At 38.6% G+C, this 22,563-nt stretch overlaps 1 protein-coding gene across 1 annotated transcript; it reads right to left on the bottom strand.

The window, feature by feature from the left end:
• Nucleotides 1-1,531: 1,531 nt before the first annotated feature.
• On the bottom strand, nt 1,532-21,772 carry LOC306843350 (PR domain zinc finger protein 10-like). The gene is made up of 23 exons (XM_079374792.1): nt 21,649-21,772; nt 19,183-19,313; nt 17,284-17,445; nt 16,567-16,626; nt 16,387-16,491; nt 14,293-14,473; nt 13,937-14,178; nt 13,644-13,844; nt 11,816-11,888; nt 11,119-11,236; nt 10,902-11,019; nt 10,285-10,569; nt 8,383-8,727; nt 7,414-7,569; nt 7,034-7,213; nt 6,799-6,909; nt 5,508-5,708; nt 5,274-5,423; nt 4,858-5,028; nt 4,006-4,143; nt 3,464-3,638; nt 3,265-3,365; nt 1,532-3,174 (listed from the first exon to the last, which is right to left on the bottom strand). The coding sequence occupies exons 2-23, from the start codon at nt 19,252-19,254 to the stop codon at nt 2,983-2,985; spliced, it is 3,537 nt and encodes a 1,178-aa protein (XP_079230918.1). The 5' UTR covers nt 19,255-19,313; nt 21,649-21,772; the 3' UTR covers nt 1,532-2,982.
• Between the last annotated feature and the right edge of the window lie 791 nt (nt 21,773-22,563).

Here is a 22,563-nt window from a genome sequence, read left to right as displayed (position 1 = left end):
GCCCCTGAAGCCGTCCTGATCCAGCAGAGAGGAAGAGGAGGGGATCAGTTCTCGCCTCGGCCGGAACTTCCTCAAAGACAAGATCCCGTTCAAGATGTCAATCCTCAACAATCCTCGCTCACATTTGTCCCAAGGACTGGTTTCTGATGGTGGATCTGAAAGATGCTTATTTTCATATCCACATAGCCCCTCATCACAGACCGTTCTTGAGATTCACATTCGAGGGAGTGGCCTATCAGTATGCTGTCCTACCGCTTGGACTGTCTCTAGCCCCTCACACTTTTACATGCCTAAGTGAATAGATGCGAATCTTTCTCCTCTGAGGCAGATGGGAATTTGCATATTGAAATACCTTGACAACTGGCTGGTAGTAGCCAGATCAGAATGGGAGTTATTAGTCGCTCACAGAGCGCTGTTACTCAGCCACTTAGAGCGACTCGGGTGGTAGATCAGCCTTCAGAAGAGTCATTTGTCACCCAGACAGCGAATGGTCTTTCTGGGTACAATCATAGACTCTGCCCAGCTGCAGGCTTGGATTATGCCAGAACGGACTATTCAGCAACTGGCAACTTCCCGTTCCATCACATTTTTTCAGTGGTTGCTGAGCCTCATGGCGGCTTCACTTGCGGCCTCTCCAATATTGGCTCAAAGCCTGAGTCCCGTCCCATGGTTAGCACCTGGGCTGGTTTTACATCAGAGTAAACCACCGGTGTATCAAGGCTGTGGCCCCCTGGACAACTTCTCGCCTGTTTCAGCCAGGCGTACAGTTGTGAACACACATACAGTATATACATATACACACACACACACACACATACATATATATATATATATACACATATGTATAATATGTTCAGTCAGAGCAACTTTTTGTTTGCTTTGGAGGTTTCTCTAATGGGCTGCCATTTACAAAGCAGAGGCTTTCTCACTGGATAGTCTACACCATAGACTTGGCTTATATCTCAGAAAGCTTACAATGCCCTATAGGTGTGAGGGCCCACTCCACCAGAGGAATCGTCCCCTCCTGGGCGTACCCTCCTGCCTATTTCTCCCTAAGGGTGGAAATGGTTATGTGGATAGCCCTCAGCTGTGCTTGGGGCTTAGTTAGCTCATGTTCTTTAGGGGTCCATACTTAAGTGTTCTGAGACTGGGCTCGCAGAGCGGGTCATTCTGTATCTGCTTATAGCACAGTGTGATTTAATGCATTCCCCATACACAACGTGAGAGAATGAAAGGGAACGCTCCAGTTACTGACGTAACCTTAGTTCCTTGAAATAAGGAAATGAGCGTTGTGTCACTGGCTGTGCTATAAACTGCACGTGAATCAATAACTGGCACTTCAAAATGATTCTGATGAAATGGTACTGTGAGCCGCCTTATATAGAAGTTGACTCCGCCCCTTCTGGAGGGCTAAAGCGCCATTGGATTGTGCAGGAGTTTTCTGTTACTGGGTTTAAATGGGTGTGATATTGAGTCAAAAGATTACATTATAGTTGAAATTATACTGATAGATCTTAGTTTTGTATTTATTCCAGAATATTTATTTTAAAAAAAAGGCAGTCAAACAAAAAAAAGCCAAGATGAGGGATTTGAGGACTGACAGAAAATAAAAACATGACGTGTACAAAAGGACGTTTATTTCCCATCACTAGGAACAACAGGAGACACCAACCCAGAGACACTGAGGCGCATTACTGTACATAAACCGTTAATAATTACAATACTTATCATAGTACAGATATTTTTTTTTTTTACATTGTACAAGTTTGTCTCAGTATAAATAGTGTATGCTGGATATATTTCCCTTTCTCGGGTTATAAAGTTGCAGCAGTGCTCCACTGATGGATGTGCAAAACCCAAATAAATACTAGTATGTCCATAAACACAAGTTACATGATATACATTTTCTGTTACAGTTCTTCCAGTCATTTTAACAGATAATACATAGAATAATAAGAGGACTCCGATAACTTGAGACATTTTGAGAAGGATTTTTGTGGGGTATGAAGGGTTCAACCTTCATCTGAACCTCATTCTGGCTGGTGACTCCTTCAGTGGACCATATTTTAATATTTTATAGTAAAATATATTAAGTAAAAGCATTAATTTGGGGTTTGCTTTCATTTGCAAGGGAGCTGATTTGGCAATGGACGATCTGATCTGGGAAGTTATGCTTTATCAAAATAATGCAGTTTTGAGATTGATGCCAGGTTCTCGAAATGAAATGTCAAGGTCATATTCCACTCCAAAACCATAAAAAAAATACATTAATTTTCGTGTTAGAAACTTAAGTATTTTTTTTTTTAGGAATCATGACATGTCATGACATGTTCATGACAATGAAGCAAAATGTAATTGTAACGCTAAATAGTCACAAAAATTAAGTCACAAAGCTTCACATTCTCTGTGCAAATTTTAATTCTTTCTTTGGATTTTGGGGTAAAATGTGATCTTTTATAAAGATCCGCCTGCTCATCAAGGCAGTATTTTTACAGGATTTGTGGCTGTGCCAAATTTTACTTGAAGATTACCAAATATATTCAAACAAAAGCCAGTAAAAGTGAGGATACACAGCGCTTGACCCCTTTTATTGTGGGGAAACAAAGAAATTATAATAAAAAAGAAATCCTTTTAAAGGTCTCTCATCAGTCTTACTCAAGTTTGAAAATGCAGAATCTTTCAATACTTTACTGAATAAAAAAAAAATAAACAGGGAAAAAAAATAGAACAAAATGAAGATAAAAGACAGGATGGCACAGGTTAAAAGTCATGATAGTTCCTGAAAACATACACAATTAGGTCTTTTTGGGTGTCTAGAGAAACATAGTTAACCACTCCAGTGTTCTTACTATTTCATACAAAACATCTTCACTATTTCAGTTCATCTTTTTAACTCTTCCAAGAAAATAAATCAGAAATCTGTTCATTTAAAGTAACTCTGCAGCTGAAGACGACGAATCAGTTTCTTCACGTCATTGAGGGTCAGGGTTTGGTGATGTGAACTTCACTGGCCCCTGTCCCGTTGGTGGTGGTGGTGATGATGTACTGCGTGGTGGTCTGCTGACTGACGGCCGGCTGCTCCATTGGGTCGGGGTGAACCTGCGCTGCGGTGGACGGGACGTTCACCTGCTTACCATCCAGCTCCGTCTGTCCTTCTGAGATCACATAATGTGTCTGCAATGCACGAGAAACCAAAACATAATTACATTACAGCACGAAAACAGAAACACTGGAACTTATGTGGAAGCCAGTTCTTCCACTCACCGTTTTGACCTGACTGCTGTTGACTGCAGCAGTGACGGGGGTGCTGGCCTCTGCGATCACATACTGAGTATGAGGAAGAGCCATCATCTGGATCTCAGATGCTTACAGGAGCAAAACACAATGCTGCCATTACGTTTTCTGTACAGGTTAATATAGCAATAAATATCTATTAACAGAAGCTTTTGCTGAAGATGCTTACGATAACTCCTGTAGTTCCAGTTGCTGGGTAGGTACGCATGCTGTGCAGCACCTTGCGTCTGATTGGTGGATGTCTGTAAAGTCTGGCCCTGAGAGAGGGTCACAGGCGTCAGCTGGGTGGTACTAAGCTCTTGAGCCGCTTGCTGAGAGGAGGGACTTAGAGCCTGAGCTGAAACCTGATTGGATGATAGAAAGTGTTAAAAGGGGTAGTGATGATAAGACAGATGCCACTAAACTACACAAAAGTATAACTTTTTTCCCCCCAACCAAAATTATTTTTTGTGGACCAAAAAAATTGGTCTTGGTGTGAATATGCTTAAAATTTGTTGCAGTTTTTTTGCAAAATGTATTGCAATATGAAAACATGCAGGACTTTTGAGCAAAATTAAGACTTTTTTTTTACCATTTTTGAACCTTTTTATTTTTTTTAACTGTTTTAGTATTTAACTATTCAATAATTACACTAAGCTATATTGTGATATGATATCAAAATACTGTGCAGCCCTACACAGCATGCATATCCTGTAAAAGTCAGCTGCTCACCTGTGCATTGGCCTGCACTGTCCCCGTGGACTCAGCCACCTGGATGTGCTGAACCTGAATAGAGTGCTGACTGTAACTGTGAGGGTCGTGTAACTGACTCACATCTACTGTAGAGTGCTGAGAGTGAGGAGAGGACACCTGCAGGGACAAACAGACAACACTCACTCATCAAATCAGTCTAAAACTCACCATAAGATAGAAAAGCACTATGCATAAACTGCTTATGTACACAAGTATGCAAAATAGAAGCAGAGAACAATGTATGTGTATGTACTATATATGCACACACTACCGGTCAAAAGTTTTTGAAACTTTTTTTCCAGCATTTATTTGAAACAGAAAAATTGTAACATTATAAATGTCTTTACTGTCACTTTTGATCAATTTAATGCATCCATAACGAATAAAAGTGTTTATCATTATTATCATAATCAACAGTGATAAGTAGAAATGTTGCTTGAGCGCCAAATCAGCATATTAGAATGATATCCGAAAAATCACGTGACATTCATGTGAAATTCTGCGTTGCCATCACAGGAATAAATTACATTTCAAAATATATAGAAAACAGTTGTTTTAAGTTGTAATAATATTTCACAATATTACCGTGTTTACTGTATTTTTGATCAAATGAATGCAGCCTTGATGAGCATAAGCGACAAAAATATTAAGAAATCTGAATTATTTCAATTTGAGTTATTCCAAAAAAATAAAAAATAAAATAAAAGATAAAGTCTAAATAATAAAAAAATAAAGAATAATAAAAAAAAAAAACAGAACAGAAAATTAAACAAGAAAAAAAAAAAAAAAAGCTGAAAGTAATAAAGAGTAAAGAAGCGAGTGTGTCCATACCGGGGCCACCTGCACCACCTGCAGCTGTATGTGCTGTGGCTGTGACAGGCCTCCTCCTGCCTGAGACACTGGGATGTACTGGATCCTCTGGAAATCTCCTTGTGCTGCGCGGTAGTCTGTGGTCAGGGTCTGGGACAGCTCCGTCATGGCCTGGGTCAACAGATCGGTCGTCTAGGAGGAATACAGAAACTGATGAATATTGGGATGTTACCTGATGTGACACTTCATTTACCATCTAACCAGTAACACTTTACGGACAACACTAAAATAAAAGCATTCAGGCAAAAACATTTTCTTTAGAACAACATTGTCCAATGAGCCCACTGAGACCCGAGACATTTGTATAGAAGGTAAATTGGGTATAATTTGATTTTATGTTGTCGTTTTGAAGTGTTTGGGCGAGTGTATCTGCTCACCACCACGGCCTCTGCAGTAGTGCCGTCTGTTGTGATGACAGCAGGAGTGCTGCTGATGACGGTAGTGGCCAGAGGTGCCTGGATGCTGATGCTGCTGCTGTTGTACTGATACTCCGGATGCTTCTTACGGATGTGCTGCACCATCTTTGTCTAAAAACAAAGATAAGACATATATTAGGACACATAAATCCATACAGATTAACACATACTACGTCATTAATGGCTGTACAGTACCTTGCTGCTGTACTGTTTAGCACAGTGCGGGCAGCACACCGGTGCAGTAGCGATGGTGCCGGTCAGCTGTGTGTGTGTGCTCAGCATGGGGTCAGGCTCTCCCGGCCCAGCCGGACGCAGCTTCCGGATGCTGGGGGGCAATTCTGCACCGGGGTGGTTCTTCAAAATGTGGGCCTTCCTCTTACTGGCACTTTTATACACCTGAACAGGTAAAAGGAAAAGGGTGGAGATAAAATAATAACATAACATAATTAATAAATACAATTACTACTTTCAGGGATGAACTTTCATGACTTCTTCAGTTGTTTTTAATTGTATTATATAAATATAAATGTGTGTGCTGTTCAAAATTTGGGATCAGTAAGATTTTTATTGTTAATTAGGAACATTTATTTAAAATAAATTAGGAGTTATATTGTTCAAAAAGATTTTTAAGTCAATTCAAAACATCCTTGCTGAATAAAAGTATTAATTTCTTTAAAAAAATAAAAAATAATAAAAATAATTACCGGCCCCAAATTTTTTAACAGTAGTGTATATTTTTTCTATTTTCAATTGTTCTTTAACTTATTCATAAAAAATCCTGAAAAAAAAAGCATATAAAAGTATATACTAAAAAGTATACATAGGTTCCAAAACAAAAAAATAAAAAATAAATTTCCAACATTGATCATATATCAGCATATTTGATCTCTGAAGGATCATGTGACACTGAAGACTGGTGTAATGGCTGAGGAAAATTCACTTTTCATCACAGGAATACATTTTATTTTTAAGTTTATTAAAACAGAAAACTGCATTTCACAATATTACTGTAAAATTTTCTGTATTTTTGATCAAATAAATGCAGCCTTTATGAGCATAAGAGACTTCTTTAAAATACATTACAAATCTTACTGATCTCAAACTTTTGAACAGTGTATAAACACAAGAATCAACTGAAATTTTCAAGTTTTCCATTACTATAGGAACCCTATACGGTTAATTTTTCATAAAAGAAGTTTGCCTTAAAATGTATTTTTCAAGATCAACTTTAAGAGAGAACTTGTTGACATGAATACACTATGCAGGAAGAGCCAAGTGGAAACTATTTTCAGAGGAGGCTCAAGTCTCTTGGCTCTAGTACACACTGCTATTGTCTTTCTATGAGTCAGCAGTAACTGCAGCCAAAGTGAAGACCAGAGGGGTGTTAAAATGTGCAGATCCATAGAAGGTGGTAAGACAGAATTGGCAGAGCTCACAGCTATCATGAACAACCCCAGTAGAACATTCATGCTGAGAGAGTCCAGACCTTATCACAGTACTGGCAGAAGTAATCTCTGTTGGGTTTAATGATGGGCAGCGTCAGCTCAGGAACCTCCTCCAATCGCATCTCAGGATGTCGTTTAGAAAGGTGATTCACCTGTGGACAGTACAGTAAGAAAGGTGTCACAAGCGGCCTATGATTTCAAAAACACCAAGTTTAGAAAACCTAAGAAACGGCAAAAAAAGTAATAGACAAACTTAAGATAAACCAATTTAAATACCAGCATCCCTCGTCTCCTGAAGCCCATCATACAGAGTCTGCACTTAAACATGAAGCTCTCAAAGTCAGTGGTGGGCTCCTTCTGTTTCAAAGCTTTGGTGCGGTGGATGCGGTCCGCCTTTTTGGCCTCGCGTTCTGGGTTGTGCATCCTCTGCATGTGCTCCCGTAGTTTATCCTTCCTCTGGCCAACAAAGGAGAAACAACACACGACAAAATGAACGAGAAGTTATTAAACACACAGACACATTCTAAAGGTAGGTTTCATGTCTTAACTTTAAATGCAACAAATGTGTTTAGGTTCAAAATCTTAAAAATGGATAAACATCACAATGTACTGCATTTATTTGTGTATACACAAATATCTGGGCATATGTGAATCACCTTAAACTGTTTTCCACAGGTGGAGCACAGGAAGTCCTTGCGGTCAGAGTGGCGAAGCATGTGGAGGCGTAGTTTATCAGGCCTGCAGAAGGCTTTATCACACTCTGTACACTGGAAGATCTTCTCTGAGTGGAAACTTCTCACATGTTTCTTAACCTGCACAACACAGATGCATGATTGGTAAAATCACAAGAATACTGCCATGTAACCAGATATTAAAAAGGTCGTATCACTTTTGATTTCCTTTTTTTCCTTGCAAATCCACTTGTTATCAAAAGTTTATTTCACTAAAAACAGTCATATTTAGTTTTTATGTATTTAGCTTTACATCACTTGCTCACAATGGATCCTCTGCAGTGAATGGGTGCCGTCAGAATGAGAGTCCAAAACATCTGCTAAAAACATCACAATAATCCACAAGTAATCCAAACCACTCCAGGCCATAAATTAACATTTTACGAAAAGCTGTGCATTTGGAATAGTCCCAAATTGTTATCAATTTTACCGGTAGTGCACTGTTTGAACAATTTTTGGGTTTAATGTGTAACAGTTTACTTAATTTTGCGATCCTCACTTACATAAATGAACTATAGTGTCTTGCACCCACTAGTAAAAAATATATAAAAAATTATATCTGGCATCTGAATAATTTTTGGTTTGACTGTATATACATATATTGGTGGATTTTGATGTGAGAGGACAACATGGGATGTTTTTCTTTTTTTTTTTTTATTATTATTGGAGTAAGCATTATGGATTATGGGCGCCCAAAAACGATGCTTGGACTCTCATTCTGACGGCACCCATTCACTGCAGAGGATCCATTAGTAAGCAAGTAATGTAATGCTAAATTTCTAAATCTTTTCCGATGAAGAAACAAACTCCTAGACAAAGTCGATTTTCATTTTTATGTGAACTATTTAGAATCAGTTTTGTGATTCTGTACATCTGTTTGTTAGCACATCACACCTGTATGAAGTCTGTGAAGGTTTTCTTGCAGGAAGGACAGGAAAAGCAGCCGTTGACCAGGTGAACCCCCACATGCTCTTTGAGCAGGTCCAATCTGTCATAGGACTCGGCACAGAAGAGGCAGGAGTAGGTGCGCTGATCAGAGTGCAACTGCAGGTGATCCTCGAGCGCAGCGTTCGTCAGGAAGCCCTTGCCGCACTGATGGCACATGTGACGGTAGCCGTCCCGCCCGTGGTACCGCATGTGCTGGTCCAACTTGTCTTTATCCCGAAAGGCTTTCCCGCACTGAGAACATTTAAAGGGTCGAAAGGACTTACGGATGAATAGATGCTGGAGAGCGGCATTCTGGGTAAGGGAAGAGAGAAAGCATGGAGGAATGGGCACTTTTGAAATGAGAAGACGACCAGGTGAACAATCCAAGCAGGATGATGAGGAATCACTTAGATTACACTGAATTCACATGATTTGTGAGCAATGACACAATGCACTCGTATGGGCTTTATGTTACAGAAGTGGAGGCTGAAACAAGCCGTTTTATTTGCATGCCGAACACAAACAGGATTTCAGTTGTAGCTAGTTCATACAAAAATGAACATTCTGTCATTTATTCTCCTTCATATCTTTCCAAATATCATTAAAAAGTAAACACTGTAACCAACCGGGCACTCATTATTCTGGGAAGTTTGTGTGCATTGGGAATCGTATTTTTTCAAAGAAAGCCAAGGTAACACTCATTTTCTATACAGCACACAGTGAAAATTACATGAATATGGCAGTGGGTAAAAGCATAAAGCGCAGCATAATTTGAAATCACGAGTTTAAAGCATTCAATTCGCACAGACCGACCGTCACACAGAGAAACACGCAATCATGCAGGATACAAATGCACACTTCACAAGAGCTCACGACTGGATTTGACTACGTTTGCAAGGTTTGTCAGATTTATTTAAATGATGTAAATGCGTATTTGCTAAATGCTGATGGCAAACAAGAAAGCCGTTTCTGTTTGCCTTAATGCCTTTCTATTACTAATAATATAAAAGCAATCGTTAAAAAGTATACAAAAAGTATTATAATTCCTTTGTTTAACAGTTCGATCTGATTATTAGACAGACTTCTATCTATATTAGACAGAACTGAAGGATGACAGCGAACGAGAGAGAATGTGAGCACTGCGTGCTCAGACACTGCCGTTCCCAGCGGCGTCAAAATAATAGTCCAACGCACCATCAAAATAAAAATGCTGCTTCGAAAGAATTTCATGATAAAACTGAGACTTTCATATTAAAAGTCATAAAGCACAAAACTTATTGCGATTATTGCACGGAAGGCATGCTACAAATAAAATTAAGCAATGTTTTGTTCATGCATCAACAGAAAACAGTATATACTCAATCACTGATTCTTGGGATTTAATAATTGATATCAGTTCATCGACATGAATATCAAAATCAATACTGACAAACAAGGCCTAGCATCCTTTCCCATTCAATTTCATTATAATAGAAAAGGGCACCCATGAAACCCTAAACATCTACTTTTGGTCAAACAGGGTGACTACAATTTAATGAATGTTCATTTTTGGAGCAGCTGTCCTAAAACTTTTCTGGTTGATGAAGCTCGAGGACTGAACTGATACAGACAGATGTAATGGGGATGTAGGGAGTCATAGACTGTCAGTGTAGCGTGACATCACAACACTATTAACTGGAGGAGGAAGTTTCCTCTGACTCCACTCTGGCCCACATTAGACCTACCTGCAAGTCCATCTGAACGTGCAGCACGCAACAAAAGAGAAAGACACACACCCACACACACGCTACTGTTAAAGAACTCTAACCTACTCAACACTACAATGCAGAGATCTGAGATTGTGGGTCACTCATGACGGGCGTATCTTACCCTAATCCTTCTCGCCCTCCTCATGTCATGCGGTGTGAGGTGGGGGTCTTCGGGACTTGTATGAGACAGGTCTTCTTTGGCAGACCCCGGGACTTCTGTGGCCGGAGGTGGGGTGACCGAATCCCCCTCCTCTTGCAGCGCCTCGGTTGGGGTTGCTGGGGTATCAAGCCCTTCTTCGGTCTCGGTCTCCATCGATACGGCTGTCATCTCCACCACCTTCAGCCCATTAAGAGCTCCGTCCGTCCGCTCCTCAAATGGTAGTTTATCTACAGATGCTAAAAGCTCCTATGGCAGGCAAAAATTTAGCACAGTCAATTTCAACAAAAACTTCACAATTTTTAATCAATGTTTATATGTGAATCAAAGCCTAAATTAAATCTGTTCATCTTATAATGCAATTTTGCCTATTCAGAAAACTTCTTAAACTGTTCCATTCATATGGATTACTTTTACAATGTCTTTATAAACTTTTTGAGGCATCACATTTTTGGGTGAATGGACCTTCAGTGGAGGGACAGAAATCTCTCAGGTTTCATTAAAAATCCATTTGTGTTTCCAAGATGGATGAAAATCTTATGGTTTGAAATGACCTGATGAGTAAATTAGGTCCACAGTACCTGTGTCTTGTCGGCACTCTCAACAGGATTCTGTGGGCAGATGAATTTCGTACGTCGTCCCGGTCGCCTTGCAGCACCGAATCGTTTCCTGCCCCGTCCTCGGCCACGGCCCTTTGGTCTGGAAGAGAAGAATATTAGTCAGATTCTGCAATGGACTCACTGTCAGGAATCCAATCATGAACATCGGAGAAATCAAGTCATTGATGTGCATTCAAACCTTTGGATGAGGTTCAGCTTGTCGTCGTGCATGTTTAAGTGCTGCTGAAGCTGCTCTGAGCTCATGAAGCGTCTGTTACACTCATAGCACGGCCAGTTCTTCTCCTGCTCACGTAAAACTGATCCAGGAACCACAAGATTTAAAATATTACCAGGATAATATCATTGGTCAGATGTACAGCTCTCAGTAAAATAAATAAATCGGAAGTTATATAGTTAAAGGAGATTATAAGCATTTAGTGTGATTTGTTTAAATTCATGACTGCTATTGTTATATAAATGAATAAATATATTATGAACATTTATGGTTTTAAGCTTTGTGCAATCAGCCTCATTGATGTGATTAGAAGCTTTAATTATTCTTATATTCTTCTCAATGGATATGATATTATGTAAATATAATTAAATGTATTTATGTGCATTAATTTCAGTTAGTAAAAAGTTATGATGATGATGATAAAAGTTTGTATTTTAACATTTATATTATAAACCTTTTTTGGGACACGGTGCAGACAACACCATACATTTTATTGTACCGAAACCCCAAATAAATCGCAAAATGAACGGAGCTCTGAGAAAGTTAACGGTTACATCCTTAGTAAATATATCGTTTGTCATGCCTGTGGCTGTGAATGAATCACCATCAATTACAACACTTCCAGCAGTTACTAATTTCAGAAGAGACAATGATAATTTACCTTTTCTCTCTTCATCTGTGACATCATGAACTTTCTGGTTGACAAACTCTGCATATGATGCAGCGTACCACACCTGGAATATAAGACTGCGTGTGAATTTCTTTACTTGAAGTATAAAATAAAAAGATTAATACTTATTCAAATTTACTTTATTTCAGCTAGTTGCAAAAGCAACCCTTCTAAGTTTAGTTTTAAGTATTAAAATATTTTTTTAACTGAACAAAACCTACATATTTAAACAAATTATGATAAAAATGACAAAACAAAATGTCTAAAAAATAAAATATAATTCTAAATATTAAGAGAAACTACAATAGTCAGGCATGTGATCAGCTAGAGACAAAAAGAAGGAAAATCTGACCTTGCCCCCAGTACTTATTTTTAAAAATATATATTTTAGCACATTAAAATATATATCTTATATTGTAATACATACTATTGTCCTGTAAAAAATAAAAAGCAGCATTTAATAATCATGATAACAATTTAATATAATATATTATAATAAAGTACTATAATATATTATAGTAAAGTATATAGAATTGTTATTATTATTAAAGTACCTGTCAAAAGTTTGGAAACATTACAATTATTAATGATTTTGAAATGATTATGATCTTCTCATCAAGGCTGAATTTATTTGATCAAAATAAAATTAAAAAAAAATAAAAAAAATAAAAAAAATTTTTTTTTTACATTTTAATACATTATAAAATGTAATGTTATTCCTGTGACGCAAGGTTGATTTCCTTCATTATTGCTCCAGTTTTCAGTGTCAGATGGTCTTTTAGAAATCATAACAATTTATTAGACTCTCGAAACATTTCCGATTATTATCAATGTTGAACATTTAGCTTCTTCATATTTTGTGGAAATAGTGATACACTATTTTTCTGGATTTTTTGAAAAATATAAAGTTTAATGAACGGCATTCATTTGCATTTATCAAATATATTAATTAAATTTATAATGCATTTATTAAATTGAAATCATTTTAAATGTCTTCACTCACTTTTTATCACTTTCATGCATGATGAATAAAATGATTCATTTCGGTCTCTTTTTTTAATAAGAGACAGAATGTATTGTTTCCACAAAAATATTAAGCAGAAAACTGTTTTTAACATTGAGAAAAATGTTTCTTGAGCAGCAAATTAGCATATTAGAATGATTTCTGAAGGATTATGACACACTGAAGCTTCTCTTTGTAAACAACAACAGATTTATAAACGTTTCTAATGATGAATGTCGCATTCCCAAATGCAAATGAAAGCGGCTCAAACCAAGCGCAGCTGAAACTAAAAACAGTACTGTAACAGCAGACATGTAGTGCATCAGACTACAGCCAATTATATAATTACATCACAACCATTGCAAATTTAATGACAGCGCTAGCAATCTCAAATTCTCACCGCCATTCATTAAAAAGTCACCGGGTCAAGAAACACGCTTCAGCGCTGATTCTACTCGTGTTTGGCTTTGAATCATTTGAACACTTTGAACTGTCCTGCAGACAAGCTCGTGCAGCGCTCTCAGGACAATTCTGTCCATGTTTTAGAAAACAATCTATTTGCAGTTTATTTGGCCATTTGCGCGATTTCAATCATCATGCAGTAACCAACTAACTCTCGGATCTACGCAAATCACATGGATCCTCCCTCAGACGTCGGAAAATATGGAAAAATCACATCCCTGAATAATATCTTCAATGAATAATTAAAAATGGTAGCATTCCATTGCATTAAAACCAATAATAATAATAAAATGTTTAGCAATATAGCCCAGTCATTTGTTTGATACAGATGAGAAACTGTTCCTTTAAGCGCACCTTAAGCTCCTGTTTGGGCTGAATGTTCTTAATGGTGGTGTAAAAAATGTCCGACCCGTATTGATAAGCCACCAGGTTCTGCTCCAGGTGATTCTGGGCCGGGCGAACAAACATCATCCAGTTACATCGCTCTTCATCGGTCAGGTCAAACCAGAGGTCCTCTGCCCTCTCGCCTTCCTTTTCAGGGTCTAGCATGTATAACTAACACAGAAGCAGCAGGATGTGAAAATTTTAAATGCAATATTAGAAAACTATCTAGAATAAAATAGTAGGTGTTTACAGGTTTGTCGTACTTTCAGGTGGAAGTGCGTGTCCTGCAGTTCGCTCTGTCGCACCAGCGGCCCCTCTATAGGACCGAACTGTGTGCGTTTGGGGATACGCCTCTTGGTAAAGACTCCGCCCAGGAAGCGGTCGATATACAGGACAAGAGGAAGACTGGCCCGAGCCTTGGACATCACAGGGCGGCTGAGGATGGGGTGCAGAGGGCCGTGTTTTATACATGCTCCAGGATTAGCATTATTACAGTCTTCACACCCTACACATAGAAATAACAACACATGATCACATTCAAAAGTGACTTCCATTTTACAAGAGAATTAAAACGGATTTCCTTTCACCACACAGTCTTAAGTGTTAAATGTCTACTCACAGAGGTTCTGAGGGGTGAACGGCTGGGGTGTCCTGGGTTCCCAGTCATCCATTTCAGAATCGTCGCTATCATTGTCTTCTTCCTCATCCTCTGAATCCACAGTGGAATCGGTGGCCCCTAGGGGACTCGATGAGGCCTCCGGCATGTTGGGGAGAGCTGCATTAGTCACAGCAAGTTGGCTCTGTTGGGAAAATAATCAGTTTATAATCAAGAGGAGGTCTTGGATCTTGCTTCACTAATGCAAATGATGCTTTATTTTAAAGGGGTCATCGGATGCCCATTTTACACAAGTTGATATGATTCTTTAGGGTCTTAATGAAAAGTCTGTGTTTAAAAATTCTCAATGGTAGTGTAAAAAATATATTTTTTACCCTGTCAAAATCAGCTCTGTTTTCAGCAAGCTCTTTTGTAGTCCATGTTGCTTTAAATGCTAATGAGCTCTGCTGACCCCGCCCCTCTCTTCCGTGGAGTGACGAGCAGACTGTAAACTTCAGCCGCGAAACTGGCTAACTAGCACATAATTTGGAAAGGCAAGGATTCATAAAAAAAAAAAAAAACCTTATACTCACTTCTGCTGTAAGTGAAGCTGGATCACGAATGATTCGCGTGAACATAGACGCATTTAAGCAGATCAGGGATCGGTGCATTCTCTTCAAAACGAAAGTAACGTTAATCCTCTGCGTCTTCAGCAGCTCAGATGTCGGGAGTAAATGATGACTGCTATATTCATTACATCCAACAACAAAACACCTCAATCACTTAGTTGGAGACATCTTGTCTTCCCCAGCATCGGAGTCAACACAATGGCTGACTGATGACAGCTCACTCAGGGCGGGTCTAAGGTAAGATGGCCTTGTCAATCAACAATCGTGGGAGTGGCCTGTGCAGAGCTACGTCATTCTGACAGGAATCTCAGAACAGCTTGATTTGAGAAAGAGGATTTTTAAAAACCACTGGGTGGATAATTTTTATCATTATAGGGTGGATGTGTACACACACTTCCAACACACATTTATGTTCAAACAACTTGTAAAGTGAATTTTGCATCCGATGACCCCTTTAATACACTGTAGTCTCATGCCTATGGTAGGACAATATTAAGAAGCCTTTCAGGTGAACACCTCACTTCTCAGAATAAAATAAAAGATCAAAGTGTCTGTCAAACAAACTAAGTGCAGCACAGCACTGTGTTCATGCGAGCAGCTCACGAGTCAGTTCACACCGAAACAAACTGTCTTCATGTGTGAATTTAATGTCCATTTGGGAATCATGAACCACTGTGCCAGTTACACTGTGTTTTCACATTTGTGACCCTGGACCACAAAACCAGTCTTAAGCTGCTGGGGTATATTTGTAGCAATAGCCAAAAATACACTGTATGGGTCAAAATTATTGATTTTTCTTTAATGCCAAAAATCATTAGGGCATTAAGTGAAGATCATGTTCCATGAAGATATTTTATACATTTCCTACTGTAAATATATCAAAACTTAATTTTTGATTAGTAATATGCATTGCTAAGAAATTAATTTGGACAACTTGAAAGGCGATTTTCTCAATATTTCGATTTTTTTGCACCCTCAGATTCCAGATTTTCAAATAGTTGTATCTCGGCCAAATATTGTCCTATCATAACAAACCATACATCAATGGAAATCTTATTTATTCAGCTTTCGAAAAACTGACCCTTATGACTGGTTTTGTGATCCAGGGTCACATTTGCATAATTTCCGACATTTTTGTGGACAGATGAATAGAGTATTTTACAAGATACTAGATATTGTAATACAGCGCTTTTGCAAACCTGTTTTCACAGAAATCGCTATTTTTAGCCAAAATATAAAAGTAATTCTTGTAAGCAAAGAAATCTAGACATAAGGATTGTAATTTCACTAATGTAGCGTAAAGCAGTTATGTTGCTGGAATAAGTCAGTGGTTCTCCTGCAGAATTGGGCTACTTTTACACTGTTGTTTTTTAGTCTAAGGGTTAAAACGATCAACACCCCCTGGAACGCAAGGTAAAAGAGGGTTGACTCCACAATTCCAAATCAATTTAAAAAATCCTGCGGGATATGTTTAGCAGTGCGGGTTCACCTGTGTCACAGGTTCCAGAATCGCCTGTGGGCCGTCAGCTACATTACTCAGTACATGCAGATTTGCAGTGTTCATGTTCTGACCGCTGGGTAGCAACACAGTCACCTGAGAGGCAACAGACAATGTGATCAACATCAATTTAAAAAGAAAAAATAATAATGCTATGGAATGCCTCTCTACCTGTTGTGTTGTGCCATCTTGCTGAATGTAGGCCACTTGGGGTTGATCTGTAAACACCGTCTGAATAGCAACGAAAAAGAGCAGTAAACCTGAGTTACAGTGTGTCTGCGATTATTCATCAGCAGGAATCAGCCAATAATTACCACAATATAAACCCAACAAAGTGACCGTTCTTGCATCGCACTTGAAGGGGTTTATTCTACAATAATAACAAAATATATAATGTGATTGTACAGCTTACTACACATCACCTACTTGCACAATAAATAAATCATTAAATATGGAGTTGAAATTCGGAAGAAAGAAAACTCAAAGTGAGGTAAGTGAAAACTGAAATTAGCACAGCTTTGCAGGAAACTGGTCAATTACATGTTCAGCAATAATAACAAAATATTGGGAAGAATGTTGTGACTGTCATGTAGTATATATTTTTTTGCAACACGTTTATTTCTGCAATTAATATTTGCCGTTTAATGAGATGCTAATGCCTTTTCCCCACATGCTTTTGGTAGCATTACAGAATATGATCACATTTTCTGTGTTGCTCAATTTTAATGCATTAACTAACATTAACCAATTAACATTAGCATTAAGTAACATAATAGCAATTGGAAATTGATCGATCAATCTTCTAAATTACAGCAATAATTATGAATTATAATCCTCGGCTGTGCCAAGGATCGAATCCACACATCTTCACAGTGTAGATGAACTCACCTGCGTTCCATCGGCTGGGTGTATGTACACCAGTGTGTGTTCAGCAGACTCAACGGAGGTGTAGGAGCTTCCGTCTGCAGCATATACAACCTGCTGCTGAGTGCGGTCAGACTGCTCTCCGCTGTACACGATCTGAGCCACCGCACTGGTCTCAAAATGCACCTGCACACATTATCGTATCATGACATATTCATGACAATGACGTTTAGTGCATAATGGCCTGTAATGCATGCTTAATTTTAATGCAACCGTTTTAAAGCTGGAGTACACTACACAGATTTTGCTAAGATTTTTACTCTAATTTACAATCTTTTAGTCGTTTAGTGCATAATGTCACGTAACTATTTTCAACCCGAATTCCGGAAATATTTTTTTAAATTTGAATAAAATGAAAACAAAGAATTTCAAATCACACGAGCCAATATTTTATTCACAACGGAGCATAGATAACAAATGTTTAAACTGAGAAATTTGACAATTTTATGCACAAAATGAGCTCATGTCAAATTTGATGCCTGCTACAGGTCTCAAAATAGTTGGGACGGGGCATGTTTACCATGGTGTAGCATCTCCTCTTCTTTTCAAAACAGTTTGTTTCTGTTTCTGGAGTTTTGGTGTTGGAATTTGGTCTCATTCTTGTCTGATATAGGTTTCCAGCTGCTGAAGAGTTCGTGGTCGTCTTTGACGTATTTTTTGTTTAATGATGCACCAAATGTTCTCTATAGGTGAAAGATCTGGACTGCAGGCAGGCCAATTCAGCACCCGGACTCTTCTACTATGAAGCCATGCTGTTGTAATAGCGGCAGTATGTGGTTTTGCATTGTCCTGCTGAAATACACAAGGCCTTCCCTGAAATAGACATCGTCTGGAGGAGAGCATATGTTGCTCTAAAACCTCTATATACACCTATCAGCATTCACAGTGCCAAAACATGCAAGCTGCCCATACCGTATGCACTTATGCGCCCCCATACCATCAGAGATGCTGGCTTTTGAACCGAACGCTGATAACACGCTGGAAGGTCTCCCTCCTCTTTAGCTCGGAGGACATGGTGTCCGTGATTTCCAACAAGAATGTCAAATTCGGACTCATCTGACCATAGAACACTTTTCCACTTTGAAACAGTGCATTTTAAATGAGCTTTGACCCACAGGTCACGATGGTGCTTCTGGACCATGTTCACATATGGCTTTCTTTTTGCATGATACAGCTTTAGTTGGCATCTGCAGATGGCACGGCAGATTGTGTTTACCGACAGTGGTTTCTGGAAGTATTCCTGGGCCCATTTAGTAATGTCAATGACAGAATCATGCCGATGAGTGATGCAGTGTCGTCTGAGGGCCCGAAGACCACAGGCATCCAACAATTCAGTTTCTCTGAATTTTTTGATGATGTTATGCACTGTAGATGATGAGATTTGTAAAGCCTTTGCAATTTGATGTTGTGATGTAGCTCATTTAGTGGATAAAAGTTCTCCGTTTACACATTTGTTATGTTCTCTATGTTCTATTGTGAATAAAATATTGGCTCATGTGATTTGAAAGTCTATTAGTTTTAATTTTATTCAAATTTAAAAAAAAAAATGTCCCAACATTTCCGGAAATTCAGGTTGTACAATTCAGCAAGTCTATGACGCCTAGCATTGGGTTCAGATTTAAAAAATCGAGTAGTGTATTCCAGCGTTAAGCAAAACAGTCCTTTAATGGTCTTTAAAATTAAGATACTTCATAGAGAAGTTTAAAAACATTTGTTGTATAAGAGAGCGGGGTAGTGAATTAAATAGAATTGAAATTGAAATACATGCTTTATTGATTCTCGGATGAAAAAAAAGTTAAAGTAAAGTCATTATTTAATAGTTCCACATAACTAATATAACTAAAGAGCAATGTTTGGCTGTACCTGAGGTGTATTTCCAGTGTCATTGTTGGGTGCTGAACTCCACACAGGTGAGGACTCCTGCTTGGCCTCCATAGCAACAGTATGAGGTGAGACCGAACACCTCCTCCACCTATCCACCGCTCATCAACCACCTGTATATGCATTACAGAAATTGCCATATCTTTTCAAGAATTTATTAATATCCATGACTTCTCTAAACAGCATGAGCCAATAGGAAAAACCCATATGAATTAACCACAACTCTGAACACTGTGCAGAACATATCACTTTAAAAGTCTATAGTGGTCACAAAATATACACTGCATAATGTAGTATGCAACATTGTTGCCACTTGACCTCATATAGTTTTACTGTTAGAGGTCTTTTCTTTCTTACTGTGACATACGTCTGAGAGCAATGGATTATCAAAAAAAATGTAGCTATTTAGAACTTGGTTCTATGCATTTGTTGTTGGTTGGATGTTGTAAAGTGGACATGGCTCTCAAAAGTGAAGGCAGATGAACTTGAGTTTGAAAGTGAGAGTTTAAGAGTACTACTTAAATGGAAGAAAGCATCCTAGTGAGGTTGTGTCCTTCTGAGGCTGGAGAATCAAGGCTAGAGTCCTACTCAAATTTGATTCAATTACAATTATAATTAGAAGAATATATTGAAAATGAATATTGTATTGAAAACTGATTTCTATTATTGCAGTACAGGTAACCAACCACATGTGTTTGTGGTCTCCCAGTGGTTTACATTATGTATCATTTAGCATTGTGTGATACATTTGCAACAAAACTAAAGATAATATAATGCCTTCACCTCAAACATCATATCTTGCATAACTATGAAACTGAATAAGCTCAGTGTTGGTTCGTTTTCAGCCCATTGATTTGTCATGAATTCGAATGTGTGCAAATGATTGTGGGTGACTGAAAAGGACACAAAACGAAGACTACCTTCTGAGCGGATGAAGGTCTATGTGGACTATGTCCACTTCTATGTGGACCAAGATGGCGCCGCTGTGTTCGGACGCCGTTCGGGTCGCTCCACCTACATTTCACTGCTGGTTATACTCTGTATAATTGTGTATGTGACAAATAAAAACTTGAATCTTCTTGAGCATACTTAAAATGAACACGTCCTACAACAAAGCTTTATGACATGGCAGCCTTGATATATAGCCTTACGAGGATGTGTCCTTCTTTGTGACTAAATGACTGGAGAAGTCCTGCATACGTCACCAGAGACATCTGATGTTATCACATGACATTTTGATTAAACTGTGTGAGGGGGAAAAACAGATCTATGATATTAGTTACAGACAGGGTGAATTTTCAGTTCATGCCAAATTTAATGGCAGAGTGGCCATCCACATACATACATTATCCCAACTACATAATCTCAACTGCTTGATTGAATCTACTGTTATAAAATGGAAACAATATTACTGGCCAGCTCTAATCTACTAAAAGGCATGAAGATATTATAAACAATAAAGTCATGATTTTTTCTGTAAAGCTGCCTTGCGACAACATGTATTGTGACAAGTGTTAGACAAATAAATTATAGTCTCAGGGAAACATCTGGAAAGTTTTCAGATTTTTCCAGGTTTTCCATGATTGTGGTGATCTTGTATAAGAAATACTGTATACTCCAAATCATTGGATTAACTCCTTAAAAACAACTAACGTTACTTGAGCATGGTGCAGTGATGGTATCATATCCTAATGATAATATATGCCACTCCAAAACAATAGCATGATTAATCTGTATAAATGACATTGTAACAGAGTGGCTGATGTGAACGGAACAGATGAAGGCTCGAGCTCGGCATTTCATTCGTAGGTTGTGTTATTATGTGTGATTTATTGAAAGCTGGCTGTTTAACCCAAACACAGGAGGAGCGGTCAGTCTAAATCACTGCACGGGGGAAGAGGAGACACACGGCCGGACACAAAATACCCAACAGCCGCGCTGACAGAAAAAACACACGCAGACGCCTGTCACCCCGGCCTTCATCAAACCCTGAGACGAATGAAGAGATTATAAAGGCTGTAATGGCGAATGAAGCGATCGGGCTGTTTGTGAAGCGCTCTCCCCCCCCGTCTCAAGCCGCAGGTTGGGAGTTCCAGTCGGACTATACCACAAAACCCAACAAAAACAGCTCCACAGCAGCTTCATCTGACAGAAACTCGCGCTGCTGGTCGGCAACGACAGAGGGATGCGAGCTGAGGGCCTGTTTAATCTGGAACGGGCCTACGGTGTCGTTTTAATCGAGCACGCTAGTTTCATGGAGGTTTTCAAATGCAGGACCGAGATGCGCTCCGCGAGAGTCTGCGGCAGAATGAGGAAGACGCGACACGACTCCATTTTGGGTGGGACTAAGACAACAACAAAGCACGGCGAAGACACTCAACAAAATATATCTACACTCTAATCGACCGTCCAACGGAAAACAGCCTGTGAATTTTACGTGACACTTACTGAGAGACGATCCTGAATCCGCGCTTAAGCTTCGGGTGTGGATTTCCCGAGAGTTTTCAGCGTTTTTAGGAAAAGGTTGAAGTGGGTCTTCCCTCTGAATGGTAGCTGCAGAGACGGCTGCCTTGCATATATTAACATAATCTACCTAGCAACAGACCCGCGGCCCCAGGCGACGATTTCCAGACCGCGATATATATCGATGGAGATTTTCAGGAGTGATAGGGATAAAATAGAATATATGCTGTGCTGGATAAAGTTTATTTTGATCTCCGATATGTGTAGATTGTTTTTCATTTCGAGATAATTGGCATTTTATGCTCGTATGCCATTTTCCTCACAGTGCCAATGGGAAATTTCCGCCATTTCTCCCAACCAATGAAAAAAATAAAACGTCTTCAAAGCCGTCCAATGAAAATAAAGAGGGCGTGCCAATGACATACGCGTCACACAAGCACTTGTGCACGTGTATACATGATACAGGCCAATGTTTCATTTAAATGTTATATATATCATAAATATAATTAATTATAGATATATATGTATGATATAATACATAAATGTGACCCTGGACCACAAAACATTCATACAGTCATTAGTATCACAGGTATATTTGTAGCAATAGCCAATTATATGGGTCAAATTTATTGATTTTTCTTTTATGCCAAAAATCCTCAGGACATTAAGTAAAGATCGTGTTCCATGAAAATATTTAGTAAATTTCCTACCGTAAATATATCAAAACCTAATTTTTGATTAGTAATATGCATTGCTAAGAACAACTTTAAAGGCGATTTTCTCAATATTTAGATTTTTTTGCACCCTCAGATTCCAGATTTTCAAATAGTTGTATCTCAGCCACATATTGTCTTATGATAGCAATCCATACATCAATAGACATCTTATTTATTCAGCTGT

This window comes from Barbus barbus (genome assembly GCF_936440315.1).
Source record: "Barbus barbus genome assembly, chromosome: 23".
NCBI classification, from domain to species: Eukaryota; Metazoa; Chordata; class Actinopteri; order Cypriniformes; family Cyprinidae; genus Barbus; species Barbus barbus.
This window is presented reverse-complemented; position numbering and strand designations above follow the sequence as displayed.

Bases quoted from the DNA above. Each gene is read 5' to 3' on its own strand.
- LOC306843350 (XM_079374792.1), bottom strand. From the start codon at position 19,254: ATGGAGGCCAAGCAGGAGTCCTCACCTGTGTGGAGTTCAGCACCCAAC. The intron at 7,570-8,382 runs GTGTGATGTGCT...TGTGTTGTGCAG, and splicing joins CCTTCACAGACTTCATACAG to GTTAAGAAACATGTGAGAAG. The intron at 7,214-7,413 runs GTGATTCACATA...TTTGTTGGCCAG, and splicing joins CCTGTGGAAAACAGTTTAAG to AGGAAGGATAAACTACGGGA.